The sequence below is a fragment of the Crinia signifera genome, chromosome 2 (assembly GCF_055691185.1).
Source record: "Crinia signifera chromosome 2, ASM5569118v1, whole genome shotgun sequence".
Lineage (NCBI taxonomy): Eukaryota > Metazoa > Chordata > Amphibia > Anura > Myobatrachidae > Crinia > Crinia signifera.
In genome coordinates, this window is record NC_139218.1 from 243,242,971 (window position 1) to 243,260,052 (window position 17,082).

General features: G+C 42.0%; 1 protein-coding gene across 2 annotated transcripts in view; it reads left to right on the forward strand.

Annotated features, from left to right (window-relative positions):
- ZZEF1 (zinc finger ZZ-type and EF-hand domain containing 1) overlaps nucleotides 1–17,082 on the forward strand; it is a 130,301-nt gene that overhangs the window by 69,871 nt on the left and 43,348 nt on the right. For both annotated transcript variants that reach the window (XM_083174134.1, XM_083174135.1), the window contains exons 27-34: nucleotides 926–1,005; nucleotides 1,126–1,210; nucleotides 8,613–9,105; nucleotides 9,468–9,632; nucleotides 11,392–11,511; nucleotides 13,628–13,789; nucleotides 15,463–15,592; nucleotides 15,978–16,116. In XM_083174134.1, coding sequence (XP_083030260.1) covers nucleotides 926–1,005; nucleotides 1,126–1,210; nucleotides 8,613–9,105; nucleotides 9,468–9,632; nucleotides 11,392–11,511; nucleotides 13,628–13,789; nucleotides 15,463–15,592; nucleotides 15,978–16,116 — 1,374 coding nt within the window. The remainder of the gene's footprint in view (nucleotides 1–925; nucleotides 1,006–1,125; nucleotides 1,211–8,612; nucleotides 9,106–9,467; nucleotides 9,633–11,391; nucleotides 11,512–13,627; nucleotides 13,790–15,462; nucleotides 15,593–15,977; nucleotides 16,117–17,082) is intronic.

Genomic DNA, 17,082 nt, shown 5'->3' on the forward strand with positions numbered 1-17,082 from the left:
CAAATATTAGGTACCCTTGTAGGGAGTATATGGTGTAAAGTACAATATACATAAGAGAAAGAGAAGCATATTAGGGCCCTGTGTGACATTTGATCACCTGCAGTAAGGTATTTATTGATTGCTAATCTACAATACACATCTAAATCCCAATGGAACTATTCTTTGGTTTGGGCTGCTCTGGATTTACTCCTATGATATACTGGCGGTGATCCCAATTGCACTCCCCACTACCCAATCTGTTAGGAGTAATTAGTGTAATTGTTTGATTGCTTAACCGCACACTATAACTTTGCAATTTATCTGTTAAATATTTGCAGTACACCTTCACATTCAGCTCACCTTTTATAAATGTTGATTTTCTTTTCATATCTTTTGTTTGTTAATTATGTTCATCTAACCTAACCTGATGGATAGATTGATGATAATAATAATGGGCATTTTTGTGTGCAGTTAGGAGGCAAATACTTTGGGACCCAGCCAATTGTTAGGTCAGTCTGGCAGCGAATGAATGAGCTGCCCAGTTATATGCTGCCTATTCCTGTATTACTGCAGAGCTTAATCTTCTATGAGGCATATTTCTATACCTAGGAGGACAGTTAAAGAATGTGCAGGGGAGGAGTAGGGCTAAGAAATATGCCATTAGAGGAGGATTGGGTAAGAGGTGCGCTGCTATAGGAGTGAGGGGTTAATTGTGTTTTGTCTAGATTTGAGAGGGGGGGCAGGAATGGAAATATGTTGCCACAGAGGTGAGTAGTTGACTGTAGTGCTTAATCAGTGAGTGTTTTGAGGGGGGAAACACGTGTTGTTAATAATTGGTTTTGGAAACCGCAATAAATGCATTGTTCCTGTAAATTTAAACAATCTTTTTTTTCCCCTAACTTATTCACTATTGAATAATGAACATTTGTCCTTGTTTTCTATGCAGTTCTCAGTGGAGGGAGTCTTTCCTTATGTGAAGAATTTGCACAGGTGTATGCTTTGGCCGATGGAATTAGAATATGGATGGTAAGAGTTGATCTACCTTTTGTCTGGGGAAAATGTTTAGTGTTCTACTTAATTACTGTGACTACAAATGCAGCATTTTAACCATGTTTGTGTTTCACTCATTTGTTCCGTTTTCCGCAGTTGGAAATGAAGCAGAAATCTCTGCACACGGGCAGTAGTGACAAACTCGTCATCGATGGAGCAGAAATGAATCCAGACACATTAGGTAAGCATGGTCTTGTAGCAACTATGTAGCATTTCATGAAAATAAAGGTGGTATTTGCAGCGTGTGACAAAATTACTAGTTTTGTGAACCACGTCATAGATATATTTTTGCTGCCAACTAGATTATAGCCGAGGCAGTATCATCACCTTAAAGTTCTAAACAGGTAAAACCCAAGTATTCTGAGGAGAATCCCTGTAATCTGTACCAGCATGTACATTCCAGGGTTCAGTTATGGCTTGATTCAGATGTAGAAGAAGCAACAGCCATAGCACTAATATGTAACTGCGGCACTACTAATCAGAGCTGCTTCCAAGGGTGTAGTATCCAATCATCTGCAAAACCATTGTCCAGCCACATGTCCCATGAGTTCAAGCAGTCTGGTTGCTGTATGAGCTACCAAGAGGCAAGGAATTATCCTCGAGATGGAAAAGCTGGCCTCAGCCCTCCCCTGCAACAATGGCAACACGCCTCAGTTTAGTTGCCGTCCCCAAACTTCATCAGACTGTCAATCACTGCTGCTTCTATGTAAACATCAGCAATAGCGCTTGCAGAACTTCACCAGTGTTAATTTCAATGGCAGGCCACCACTTACGGTGATGCAGGTTCCTGTTCACTGAACACAAAAGAATGTTTCCTGTGCTAGCAATTGGTTACTGCACACTAACCAGATTCTGTCAGCAAGTAGATAGAACCTTTCCTAGGTGCTTGGAAAGGTCATTGGGAAAAGTTACAATTAGAGGTTCAGACTCCAGTGTGGTCTGGTATCTAAATGAAGACTACTGCAGACATTCTCCACCTCCCAGTTGCGGCAGCCATTTTCTTCTACGATCCCCATGGCAGCCATAACACTGGGATGTATCCCTTTCCCCATAGATCAGACAGGAGTTTTTTCTCTAGGACCGCCCACCTTGGGTATAACAGCCTCCTCCTCCCTAGCCTCAGTGTCTTTTTTTCCTGTCTCCGTTAGAAAGGACCTCTTATATATATGGAGTGGCTTCAGGGGAAGGAGAGAATGTGAGGGGGACCAGATTTATCTATACCCCTATGCATGGACCCGTCTATGCACCCGTTTATGCACCCGCTTATGTCTGCATGGAAACAAGGTACATACGTTTGGCAGCTCAGCCGGCAGGAATACATCGTGGAAGGCTGAAGCAAGCGTGGGCGAGAAAAGCGGCAGGCCGGGCTGTAAGCCGCGACTGCACGCTGCGGGGCTAAGGTACTGTAGGGCGGAAGTACGCGGCGGCGTCTACTTCCGCCCAGATCTATCCCTGTGTGCGCACCAAAGGTGTCCCCGGGAAAACAAGGATGAGAACCTTTGTTCCGCTCGGCCATCCTGAGTACTGCTAGTACAGCAGGGAAAGGGTTATGGCGCCATATTTAAACGCAGTAAACAACGCTGTTCAGAGCATCACGTTGTGCTGCAGGTATTATGGCTGAGATGGAAGCGCCTTCTTCCCCTAAGCTGGACAATGCCCCTATGAGGTAAGCCCTTGGTTTTTGGGGCATTAGATTCCTTTTATTTTTAGTTACTTAGTATATCTATTATCTTTTATAGTGTGCCTACAGAAGTTACCCCTGTACCAAAAGAAAAGTCTTTCTAAAAAGAAGTACATTGAATCAAATTGCATGTCATGTGATAAGGTGTTCTCTGCGAGTCAAAACAAATCACTATGTGAAGGAGCCCATAAGGGAAGTGACAAAGAACTCTGAACATACTGAAATGTTAAAAGAACTTATGGCATGGATGAAACAAAATTTTGTATCTAAAAATGAATTTGTTCAGTCACAGACAGCAAAGAGATCCAGATCACAAGCTGGGCTGAGTCAGGATGATGGTTCGTCCGGCATGGATGATTCAGTTAAAAATTCCACTGATGAATCAGGAGAAATAGAGGAAGATAGAACCTTCAATCTTGATATAGTGGAAAATGTATTAAAGAATATATACAAGGCAATGAACTACCAAGAGGCTACAGGTACTTCAACGGAAAAGGACCCGCTGTTTGAAGATAGGTCCAAAAAGGGGAGGTCCTTCCCAGTTAATAAGGTAGTAAGGGAGATAATTGCTAAGGAGTGGGTAAATGTGGACAAGAAACTCACACTTAGTAATAGAGTGGATAAAATGTATCCATACAAGGATGAAGAATTTATGGCATGGTGCAAGATTCCTAAGGTAGACGCAGCGGTGGCAGAGCTCACGTCAAGATCTACAATACCGGTGGAAGACGCAGCAGCCTTTAAGGATTCCATGGATAAGAAGGTAGAAACCTCCCTACGGAAGGTACATACTGCATTTTCAGGTGCACTCAGGTCGTCAGTTGCTATTGCTTCAGTATCCCGTGCTCTCAGGCTTTGGGCAGCCAATCTACATACTGATGTAGAAGACAAAATATCTAAAGCATATATTTTACGCAGTCTAGAGATTATGCAAAAATCCATTGACTATTTGTGTGAAGCATCTCTGGATTCTGTGTCGTTCGCATCAAAATCCATGGCAGCCGGAGTAACAGCAAGACGGGCGCTGTGGCTAAAGCCATGGAGTGCCGACGCAAACTCTAAAAACAAACTGACAGCATTACCCTTTGAGGGAAATTACTTATTTGGGTCTAAGCTTGACGCCATGATACAGAAACGGTCAGGAGGAAAATCTGTCCGGCTTCCGCAGGATAGAAGGAATCGGTTTCCTTACCCAGGAACACCTAAACCATCCTTTAAAGAGGCAAGAAGTTATACAGTAGGCCTGGAAAGCCATATTATAGAAGAGGGAACCCAAATCTATCTCGTCAGTCCTTTCGGCAGTCCTATCGAGGAAAATTTCAGTCTGACAGAGGTGGAAGGCTATGACTATCCACAAAGCATCAAGATAGGTGCAAGACTATTGAATTTCCCAGAGGTCTGGAAAAGGACGATTGGGGACAGATGGGACCTGAATATAATTCAGAAGGGTTATTCAATAGAATTTGCACTTTACCCGAGACTAGATCGTTTTTTAAGGTCCAGAACACCAATATCGAGGGAAGAAAGGAGAGAGTTGACAATAAAGATAGAACAACTTCTAGAAATAAACGCCATAGAAGAAGTTCCCAGGCAACAACACAAGAAAGGGTTTTACTCGAGCTTATTTCTAGTGAAGAAACCCAATGGAGAATACAGGACAATCCTGGATCTGAGGGATCTCAACCAGAATATAAAGAAGATAAAATTCAGGATGGAAAGCTTGACATCCATTTTAACTGGGATAAAAAAGGGGGCGTTCCTAGCGTCGATAGACTTAAAGGACGCCTACTATCACATTCCAGTAAACCGTTACCACAGAAGATTCCTCAGGTTCGCAGTGTCAAACAGGCACTTTCAGTTTGCCTGCCTACCCTTTGGGCTAAGAACATCTCCGAGGGTCTTCACGAAGGTTCTGGTCACCTTGATTGCAGAATTAAGAAAACAGGGAGTCCTGATATGGCCATATCTGGACGATCTTCTAATTGTAGGGGATTCAGAAGGAGAAGTCCTACAAAGTCTAGAACTGACGTTATCAACCCTACGGAAGCACGGTTGGGTTATAAACGAAACCAAGAGCCATCTTCTACCAAGTCAAAATATTCAGTTCCTGGGCGTCCTGATAGACACTGTGAAGTTCAACATTGCTCTATCACCAGAGAGATGTATAAGAATTCAGGAAATGATAGAGAAGGTTCTGTATTCAAAGAGGGTGACTTTTATGATGGCAGTACAATTGTTGGGCATGATGACGTCCTGCATAAGAATTATACCATGGGCCCAGGCGTATATGAGAGGTCTACAAGGGTACCTGTTACCTCTGATCCGAAGAGGATACAGGGACCATCAGCTTATTCTACTGAACGACTCAGTAAGAAGATCCATATTGTGGTGGACAAGAGATCTGGAGAAAAGAAGATCCAGTCTAGAGAGTCCGAGATATGTGGTAGTAACCACAGATGCCAGTCTAACTGGCTGGGGAGCACATATGAAGAATGCATCAGTGCAAGGAATATGGTCCCTGGAAGAAGCAGTGAATTCCTCGAATGTAAGAGAACTTCAAGCAGTCTGGGAAGCAGTAAGACTACTGAAGAATTACATAGAGGGGAATCATGTCAGAGTTATGTCAGACAATGTCACGGTGGTCTCACATATAAATCATCAGGGAGGCACCAGAAGCAGAAAACTGATGAGAATATCACAGGATATTATGGTATGGGCGGAGAAATATCTTCTCTCGATCTCGGCAGTATACATACCAGGAAGGAGAAACATAGTCGCAGACTTCCTGAGTCGAAAGTTACTAGATCCGGGAGAATGGGAACTGAACGAAGAGGTGTTCAGGGAGATTGTGCAGAAATTTGGAGTTCCAGAGGTGGACCTGATGGCTACTTATGCCAACAAGAAGGCGAGGACATTCTGCTCAAAATATTATCATGCCCAAGCAGCGACATTGGATGCCTTCACAATCAAATGGCAGTTCAAACTAGGGTTTATATTCCCACCTTTTCCCCTGATACACAGGGTGATAAAGAAGGTACAAGAGGACAAGGCAGACCTAGTGGCAATCCTACCATATTGGCCACGGAGGGGCTGGTTCTCAAATGCCCTAAGGTTATCGGTGCAGAAACCATGGGAGCTACCCAACAGACCAGATCTACTGAGACAAGGCCCAGTACTACACTCAGAACCCGCGACATTATGTCTAAGGGCGTGGAGATTGAGCGGCAAATACTAAAGAAACATAATCTTTCTTCACAAGTCACTGATATGATGCTGAAAGCCAGAAAGGATATTTCTTCTCTAGCATACTACAGGACATGGATAAAATTCATCGAATGGGGTCAGTTCTCAGGTGATTATGCCAAGATTTCCACTGGAGAGGTACTGCAGTTCCTTTTCGATGGATTCCTATTAGGCTTAGCAACGGCCACCATTAAGGCACAGGTGTCAGCCTTAAGCGTTCTGTTAGACAGACCATTGGCGGAAGAGAAGGTGGTAAAGAGGTTCAGCAGGGCCATGAAGAGAGTTAGGCCCCCAATTAAATCAATTGTGGCCCCGTGGGACCTGAATTTGCTTCTGACAGTACTAACCAAGCATACATTCGAACCACTTATGGACATTCCGCTCAAGCTACTTAACTGGAAAGTGGTCTTTCTCGTAGCAGTCACCTCTGCGAGGAGAGTGAGCTACAGGCGTTGTGGATTGAGGAACCCTATCTCGTTGTGTTGAGAACACACCCGCAATTCTTACCTAAGGTCATCTCTAGAATTTCACCTCAATCAGGAGATAACTCTTCCCGAGTTCTATCCAAATCCTCAGGATGAAGAGGAACAAATGTGGCATAAGTTAGACCTGGTGAGGGCCATATCTATATACTTGGAAAGAACCAAGACATTTAGAACCACCAAACATTTATTTGTAATTCCAGAAGGAATAAAGAAAGGAGGAGCACCCGTTAAACAAACGATATCTAGGTGGATAAGAGAAGTTATCTTATTTGCCTACAAGAAAGAAAACAAGGTGGCACCTCCTATTGTCCAGGCACACTCTACTCGGGCAGTCTCCACTTCATGGGCGAATAAGGCGAAGGCATCAGTTACAGAAATCTGTAAAGCGGCTACCTGGTCTTCAGTCCGTACTTTCTCCAACCATTATGCACTTAATGTATCTGCTGCCCACTTTGGGAACCACGTTCTGCAAGGAGCGATGTCAGCCGGACTGGCATCGCCATAAGTAAATATTAGACCGCTATCCCTCCCGTGTGGTTTTTACTTGGGTATGTCCCAGTGTTATGGCTGCCATGGGGATCGTAGAAGAAAGAGTCGAATTATACTCACCGATAATTCCTTTTTTTTCATAGAGATCCCATGGCAGCCACTTGTTGCCCTCCGGTGTTATTGTTGTGTTTTTTCTCCAGGCTTACGGAGACACTCAACAGACACTGAGGCTAGGGAGGAGGAGGCTGTTATACCCAAGGTGGGCGGTCCTAGAGAAAAAACTCCTGTCTGATCTATGGGGAAAGGGATACATCCCAGTGTTATGGCTGCCATGGGATCTCTATGAAGAAAAAGGAATTATTGGTGAGTATAATTCGACTCTTTTGGAGTTTCCTGCACTCTAGTTATGTATACAGGGGTGGGCTCCTGGGGTGCACATCAGTAATGAGTGGTGCAACCCTGAGGAGACCTTTCAGTAGTACTGCATAGAAAGACAAGATTGCAGGTGCACATTTCAAACTCACAATTTATTAATAATAATCCTTGCAGTAAAATGTTGCATTTTGAGCGAGGTTCTTCACATAGTTATGGCCATAAGTAACTGCTTGCCCACCATGTCCACGTGACTTCATTAGTCGGGCAAGTCCCTAACATTTTGGGGGGTAAAAATCTAGGGCACCCCAAAGCAAAGCACCTGTGTGACCCCAGGGCTACACAAAAGTGAAAAAATATATAAAGAAAAAAGTGAAGATAGGTTGGGGTGAGAGGGTGAATGCATGTATGTAGTCTGATTGCAAAGAGATATCCGGTCTGTTGGTTCTCTGAGGACTGTTTGTCTGTTTTTTGGAGGTGCTCCTGTCAATAGAGCTATAGGCATAGGGCAGTATTCAATGTTGCCGGTGAGGGGGTTAAATGGTGGGGATCAACGAAAACAAATGACCCTCGCCGTTTAACACCCGTACCAACCGCTCACCCTATTCAATGTCCCGGCGGAACCCTCGCTGTCAGATGACGGCAAGAATTCCCCAAAACAGCGAGGCTCGCAGCTAATGCAGGGAGTCTGCTGCATTTACCCGAGAACCTTCCTGTTTTAGCAGCCGCACACGCCGTTTCCACTTCGCTGCAAAAAAAAAAGCAACATGGAAACTGTGTATGCAGGGGGTCAGTTGAATACTGACCGTGCGAGCTGTGACAGCGAGCAGTCTACACTGCTCGCTGTCACAGCTCGCAAAAGTCTTTGGGTTATATTCAAGTCACTCTAGTGCAGGGCTGGGCAACACCGGCCCTCCAGATGTTAATGAACTACACATCCCAGGATGCTTTGCATTAGTTTTGCTATGTGGCCATGCTGAAACTGATGCAAGGCATGCTGGGATGTGTAGTTCATCAACATCTGGAGGGACGGTGTTGCCCAGCCCTGCTCTAGTGACTAGTCACTGATCTGAATAAATATGACTATATATTGTGTGAGTTAAATGTAATATTTTACTATATATTTTACAATATTTTAAATTTAAAACAGATCCATCGTGTAAAGAAATGATGTTCTTTTTAACAAGCCTACTTGCAGAATAGATGTCATACGTGTTTATTTAAAATTATGCTACTGGTGTACTCTTAAATAAATCTTTGTTTAATTGTAAGTGTTCTAGTATGTATACAGAATGTATTCTTCTAAATTACAGCAAAGCAGTGTATTGAGAAGTGTCTTCTGCTGCTGAACTTTTCACCTACAATGTTAAGACTGCAATCGGACAGCAGCAGTTCTGCAGAAGAGAAAAATGTTTGCAGTTTAAATTTGCGAAAAGGTTCCATTGTGGAGGCTGATTTTCAAGCTTCAAGCTCCTCACCTGTTACCGCTTCTCCTGAGGCTGCTCATCCTAGTTTGACAGGAAAATGTCAAGCTCTTGACTATGACTCTCAGAAAAGGCAGGAGCCAGAACTTTTTAAATATGAGACACCAGTAGGCTCTCAAATAAAATCATCAGAAAAGGGGGAAGATACTTCCTCTCCCCCTCCTACCCCAACACGTAAAGCTCCATTCAGTCGGGCAAAACTAAGGCTGCTCTCCTTCCGCTCTATGGAGGAGCAAAAGATGGCGCCAACAGTGAAAGAAAAATATCCCATTGTGAAGAGCATCTTAGATTTTGTAAAGGATCCAGCAATTTCCCATGAGAGGTAATGACAGAACTTTTCATGACATTTGTTATTTTTAGATCTTAATGCTTTTAGTAGAAGTTCCTATGAATAATGTCAGCTTAAGATGATCAAAGCAGATCACTCATTGGTATAAATGTGTTCTAATTATCCCTTTTAGAAATAAAGAACCTTAAATATAGCAAAATGATACTAATGTAGGTGTTTGAGTCTTCAGTGAATATACAATAGAAGATTTCAAAAGTTGTGGATAATTTAAAGTAATTTTGTAAACAAAGGTTTGTTGGAAACAATGAACTCTTAAATCCCACCCATTTATTATATGCAACTTGGATCTGTAAAGGTAACCCTTAACTTTGTTTTTTTTTTTTTTGTTCTACAAGCGTTTTGCAGGTCTTGTCCCTCAGAAGAGCCCAGGCTGAAAGTATCCTGAAGATTCTTAAAATTATTCAAGAGTGTCTTGATACTTTGGGGAAACCCCACTTCTTCCAGCCCCCCTGTGTGATCTTTTTATTGGAGCTCCTTGCCTGCCAGAGTGACTTCACAAAGTGAGCGCAGCGCTGTACTTGGCTAAGTTGAGACTTTTTATTTGTTTACACATACTTTCAAGGTGCTGCAACAGGAGTTTTATATAGACTCATTTGCTAACGATTAAAAGTATAGTTAATTACAGATATTATTACTACCTAGTAGAGGAGAAGCTAATTATGTAGCAGGGACTTTAACCATAGCATGATTAATATTTTTTTTTTTACTGTCATAGGGAGTTGTTATGTTGGTACTTATTTCCTAGCACAGCGCTCACGATCTAGATTGTATGTGTCGGGACGATATCGCAAGCATTGGAGGAGATCGACGAGATACACAATCTTTACAATTGAAAAGATTTTTAATTGTATGTACAATATCGCATCTTATGGATCTTATGAATCCACACGATGCATAAGATCCATGAGATCCATAAGATAAAATATCCATCAACACCAACCCGAAGCGTGGCGAGCGCAGTGAGCCCGCGAGGGGCGGCGGTACGCGTCCTCCGACCTTTTCATACCCCCACTATCCACGTCGGCATGGAGTTGAATTTATATAGTGTGGCGAGCCACCGAGCCCGAAGCTTGGCGAGCGGACGCGCATTAATTCACAGGTATTACGCGGGGCTCGCTGCGCTCGCCACGCTTTGGGCTCGCTGCGCTCGCCACACTATATAAAATCAACTCCACACCGACGTGGATAGTGGGGGTATGAAAAGGTCGGAGGACGCGTGCCGTCGCCCCTCGTGGGCTCGCCACGCTTCAGGTTGGTGTTGATGGATCTTTTATCTTATGGATCTTATGCATCTTATGGATGCATGAGATCCATAAGATGAGATCCATAAGATGCAATATTGTACATACAATTAAAAATCTTTTCAATTGTATAGATTGTATGCCTTAATTAAGGCATACAATCTTATGCGATGGGCGCCGTGCTAGGAAATAAGTACCGTTATGTTTTTCCCGGTGCCACTTTGTCCAATCCTTAACTTCAAAATCCGCCTTTAAGAGTTTCAGTATTTGAATTTATCTTGTTAAGCGCTCACGTTTGGTTACATTGTTATATGTAGAAGTGCTAGAAAGGCAGCAAGGTTAAAGGCTGTGTGTACTTTAATCTTCTCACATTCAAGTGATCTCTACTGATCTATTGTGTATGTATCAGTTTATTGTGGCACAGCATCAATACTGTTCATTTCATGTTGCGACTTGATTTCTGTTCATTTTTCTTTGGCTCTAATTACATTTTTGTTGCTTTAGTGACATTTTTAATTCTCCCTGTACTTTGACGTGTGTTTCTGAGTTTCTGCTTCGTACTAGAAAAAAACACCCTTTTGTATAGGGTGTGAGCAGGAGGAAATATTAAGTAAATAAAAGCTTAAAGTACAGCTACAGAAGCAGCTATAAAATGTGCCTACCTCTGTTGGGCGCCAAAAGAAAACCGAAGAATACTGGCGGGTAGTGACATATATGGGAGCAGGAACCTGTGCTTAACCTTTTGGTGCACAGACTCCTCCAGTTCCACCTATACCCAGTGTTTTCAGTGTCCAGTGGATGAAAGCTAAAAAGAATTTAACTAGAAACTCCTGTATTATTTTATGCAGTAATGTAGTCTGTGTGCAGTTGTTCATGTGAATGTTTGTTTGTATTTAAATATACCACTAAAACTATTCGTTTTAGTTGTCAGACTGTACATTTATACTATGATACATTTCAAAAGAGGCTTTAACCAAAATAACTTTCAGAAAAATAATACTATTTGTCCATTTTATAGCTATTTTGGTCACTTGGAAGGCTGTGGTGCAGAACTCCATAGAGAAGTTCGAGAATCCTACTACAAGCTTGTTGTTGTTCTAGTTAATGCGGTGAAGGGGTTCAGCAACCTTAAAGACAGGTATGTAGTAAACATAATATACCATGTCTAATGTATTCTTTGCCATTACTATCAAGGGCTTAATTAGGGATCATTGTTCAAAGTTTCAGAACAGCTGTCTTCTAAGTAAACATTTAAGTGTTGCTTGGTAATACAATAATTATATATTCTATTTAAACCAGTCCTAATCCACTTGCTACAGTTCTCGGCAGAATTTATAAAGAGGGAGTATGTGTTCATTTTAACATTATTCAAGTCCAATGCACATAAGTGGTGTATATGTCTCTATTCAGAGGCTTGAGAAAATGTAGGATAGTTGTGAAGAAAGGAAAGGAGGAAGCAGTGTTAGAGCAAGCGCTAGCAGAGTGGAGAGATACAAGCAAGATAGGGGGATTGTGTATTGTGTAGGGTATATAGTGTGTGCCATGTTTATGTGCACTTTGCAATAATCTTGCCTTAGATCAGATTACCAGACTGAATAATATAACCTGAGTTCCATGTGGAAAGTCTTTTGCTTCTCCTTTTCTCAACTACAGTACATCCGCAAATATGAAGCAATTTGTCTTCTCAGTCTTATTAGATTGTATGTTGTAATGATATGGCATTATGCATTCTTTATTTATGCAACCATCCATTCACAGCCTTGCGTGCAGGGGTGAAGTCATTTGATGGTAGCTGACCATCAATTGATTTCTAGTGCTCGCAGACATCTTAGATCTGCAGCGTCCTTGACAGGAAGCAGGCAGGCAGGCAGCTGATATTCCGCACCCGCGTCACGGCAACATTAGCTTGGGAATGCCTAGCATTTTCCTAGGGATGCCCATGAAATGCTGGGTGTTCCCATGGGCGCTACCCCACGCCCGCACTGCTAGATGTGAACGGCCCGCCAAATAAGCAATTCACAGTGCCTGCTCGCACAAAGCGGCTGCATATGCGCATGAAAGTGCATGCGCAGTTGCTAATCATCGCTCCCCTCTAGAAGCAGTTAGAATGTGGCCACAATATGAATGTAATGGATCTTCGAGGAATTTAGTGCTATTGTTCTTCCAGACAGAGGGCAGTATTCAATGTCAAATATTCTCCGTGCATGGCGAGAGATTTTTTCTCTCGCCATGCACTCTCCGTGTTCCGGAGCCTCCTGCTCCCCATATTCAACGTGTTAAAGACTCGCCGCCACTCGCGGCGAGTCTTAACCCCTGCAGCGGAGCTGTCAGGGAGCCGGGGGCCCTGCAGCGGAGCTGTCAGGGAGCCGGGGGACGTAGCAGCCAAGAGAGATTAAAGTCTCTCTTGGCTGCTGCAGGGGATATGGGGTGGGGAGCAGGGCTCCCCTGGACCCAGGCAGCACAGGCTGCCCCCCCTATAGCCAGCGGGGGACCCAGTATTCACTGTACCCGAACGTGCATCGGGTGCAGTGAATATATGAATATCTAATGAGCGGCTCGAGCGCTCCGGCCCCCTGCTGGCTGCACTGTGTAAAAAAAAAAAAAAAAATGTAAAAAAATATTTTTTTTTAAAATTAAATATATATTCATGTGCTATAGGCACATGAATAAAAATAACATGGCCCTTCACAGAAAAAAAAAACTGATTTTTTGACACCAAAATTAAAAAAAACACCCTTTTAGTTTAAAAGTTCACATTCCTGCTCTCCATCAAAAGATGGAGAATTTCTACACGGAGAGAGACGGCGAGAATCACTTAGAAAGACGGAGAATATTTCACATTGAATAGGGTGGCTCGCCTTTGGAGAAAAAAAACCTCTCTCCACCGCGTGAAAAGCACAAACTCTCCAGAAATCACAGCGAATTTTTCTCATTGAATACTGCCCAATATCTCATTAGTATTTGGCATGGTATCATGTTTGTCTGAGATAAGGCACACTTATTATTTACAATCTGTTTTAATTTTAAATATCATATATCTGACCAAAAAGTTTTTTTCAAAGCAGCTCTTAATTTATATATAGAATATATAACTTGTAAAATGATAATAAAAGCACTTTTGTAAAAACACTGATAATTAAAATTTACGTTACACATTTCAATTATCGGTGTTTTTACAATTGCGCTTTTAATACCCTTTTAATTTTGCATGTGTGTGGTTTTTTTTTTTTTTAAACTTTGGTTTATGTGTACAGGTCACTGCTTCCAGCCTTATCCTGTGTGCAGACTACACTCCTCCACATGTTGGATATGAGCTGGGAACCACAGGATCTCCCATTCTTTCACTCTATTGCTCTCCCAGAACTTCTCCTTACAGTGTCACAGGAGAATATTAGTACCCATGACAGTGTTGTGAGGTGAGTAATGTAATATGTGCCTATATATCGATGCCATCGATGTAATTAGTCCTCCCAGCACCCTGTGCTTGCCCTGCCTTCTTTGCATGTGACGTCACACACCTGGAAACTACAGCGATGTGCGTAGTCCAGGCCACTGTAGGGTCACTTCTTCTGTGCTACTGGCTGCAAGCCAGAAGCATGGGCAATGGGGAGGGATACAGTGCGCCCACATTAAAATTACAAGCCTCATCAGAAATGCAGGCTGACTGAATAAGCTCCCAAAGATAAGAGCCTGCTCAATGCAGTAACCTTAGGTGATTCTGCAATCAGTTAATAAGAGACTTTTTTATAAGTCTCTATATTTAGCCTATAGTAGCCGCAATAAGATGAGGCTCCCTATGGGTGTTAATGTATGTCTGTGCTGGCTTAATCGCCACTAGATTTACATGAACAAATCCTTAGGGTTTTTCACCTTCGTTATACTGCCTCCTTATTTCCTTACTCTATCTCCTATTGCAAGAATGCACAAGTGTCAGAATACTTTCTCTTTGTTTCCTGAAAATTTGTCTTGCGATTAGAATACCACAGGAGACTGATGATTCATTTTAGTGTGACTGATGCATTTTTGACTCCTGTTGCTAGGAGAGAAGCAATAAGTCTCCCAAACTGTTTCACGTAATGGGACAGGTGGAATACCTCAGCGATGGGTGGTGATGTTTACACTCTCAACATTAGGGCTTTTGGTTTGTTTCTTATCCAAATCAGTGGTGCGGTTAGCTTTATTTACAATACTGCCATGGATCTACCATGATGTTGGGTTTTCTTCTCTGATGTACCCTCTGTGCTTGCATCCTTCTGTCTCTACATTTTATATTGGAATACAATGATATATCAACATATGACTCACTACTATCTCTTTTACTAGTCATATCTAATTAAATCTGACTGCATTACCTCATTTATATGTTATCTCATAGAATTAGACGAATGCTGCTCTCACAAGGGGTGAAATTTAATCGGATGAGAGATTCAGAAAGTGAGAGATCTGGCAAGAAATCTCCAGGTTTTTTTTAAAGCGGCAATCATTTACACTGCAAAATCAAACTGGTTTTGTCGTGTAAATGATTGCCGTTTAAAAAAAAAAAAAACCTGTAGAGTTCTTACCAAATATTTCGCTTTCTGAATCTCTCATGCTATTAAATTTCCCCCAATATGTTTATATACTCCTTTATTGTTACACTTATGTATATATATTTTTACTTTGATTTTATGCCAATGCCCAGTTATTTCAATTTATTTTACACAATTATTAATTCCCAAGCTGGTGGTTCTACATCAACGTAAATAGTCACAATAATAACATTAAGGAGAAAAACTAACATAACAGGGGCACTCTGTCTCTTTAAAAGTATTGCATATCCAATTAATCCTGTTGCGATGAGGAGGCATTTCCAACAACAAAAAAACCCTAACGCAAGCAGAGTTGCACAGGAACTGGCACTTGCATGATGTGGCTTATTGAGGCTAGATGTAGGAGGACACTTCTGTAGTTTCGGTAAAACCTGTGCAGTTGTCCATGGTTATGTTGCATATGCACAGCAGCCATGATTTTTTTATCCTACTGGTAAGTTCTGGGGGTGAAAACGCCACTTTTACACTAGCTTGCTATGAATTTCCATTTCACATTGTAGTCAGTGGGAAGAAGATGATGAGAGAGAAGACTATAGACAGAACCTTCTGTGGTTGGAAGAATGCAAGGATGGAATGTTTGAAGCCTGGTATGAAACGATAACTCAGGCGGATCCAAATGTAAGAAGAAAGGTGAGCGTTTTGAGGGATTTTTTGGTCTTCTAATTTTTCTTAGAATCCTTTTTTTTCCCCCAGCTTTATGTTTTTATTAACATATTCATTTGCTTTAGATACTGTAAACATATACAACAGATGTTCGCTAGAAGCTAATTATTTGGATGGGTTACCTCATTTTTATTTTTTCTATTTGTTCTCTGGCCTTTTTGTTCTCCCCAAGGTTACTCCTTTTACATAAAATATGTGTTTATGTAAGAAATTAATAGCTACAAAAAAAGTCTATTATGTTTGCTGACAAATCCGCAAGTCATTCTCACTAAAGCTTTGAACCTCTACAACCCTGTTCTGTGGCTCCATATACCGAGCAAATCACACTTGTCTCTGCTTTCATCATTTACAGATGCATTTGTTTATTGCACGATACTGCGACCTGCTGAATGTTGAAATCTCCTGTGATGGGTGTGATAAAATTGCACCATGGCACCGCTACCGATGTTTGCAGTGTAATGACATGGATTTGTGTAAAACATGTTTCTTGGGTAAGGTAACATTTTACAGTGGAATGTTATTCCAGTTGTCAACATAGAAAAAAATGTTTTTACTGCACATTAGATCCAGCCCTAGTGCAAGATATAATACAAGTCAAAAAAATTATTAATAGTGTGTTCTTATTTTTTAGCCTGTCTTACATAACTCTCTCTGTAAAGTTCCATACACACGGAGCGATTGGTCACTGAGCGAAATATTGCTCAGTGACCAAATTGCTGAGGAACGATGAAACGAGACACTGCCAGGGGGAAGCCGCTGACCAGCGACCATTGCAGGGCTGGTCGTGGGTGTGACTCCCTTTGACAGTCGCCCCATACGCATGGGCATATGGTCAACCCTATTCCCAGCGACTCTGGCTGGAATCGCCCCGTGTGTACGGGGCTTTAGTTACAGTTCCTGGCCACTTCGCTGAGTCTGATGAGATTATTGACCGCTTCCATATCCAGATGATGTCAATTTATCATTTGTGAAGTCACTATAGACCTATGCTGTTAAGATTTCCAGTCAGAACTAACAGTTCTCTAAAATAATATATATGTATATGTACTTTAGTGCTCTTTTCCTCTGATTACTAGAGTTTATCCCTAAATGTTCTATTTTTGTTTTCCTGTAAACAGAGTTCATGTGTAGAAACATGAACAGTGTCACTATTAGTTTGGAAAGGGCCCATCATAATGGCATCAGGGTATGGATTAGCTTAGACCAGTGGTAGCCAACCCTAGCCCTCGAGAGCTACCAACAGTTCACATTTTCCAGACAACCTAGCTGCTGCACAGCTGCACTCATTAATCACTGACACATTTTAAAAGATCCACAGATGGAGCTAATTAGCTCACTTGTGATTCTGTGAGGAGACCTGCAAAACATGCACTGTTGGTAGCTCTCGAGGACTAGGGTTGGCTACCCCAGGCTTAAACAATATCTAGGTAGAAGGTCAATAAGTCTAGAACAAAAGG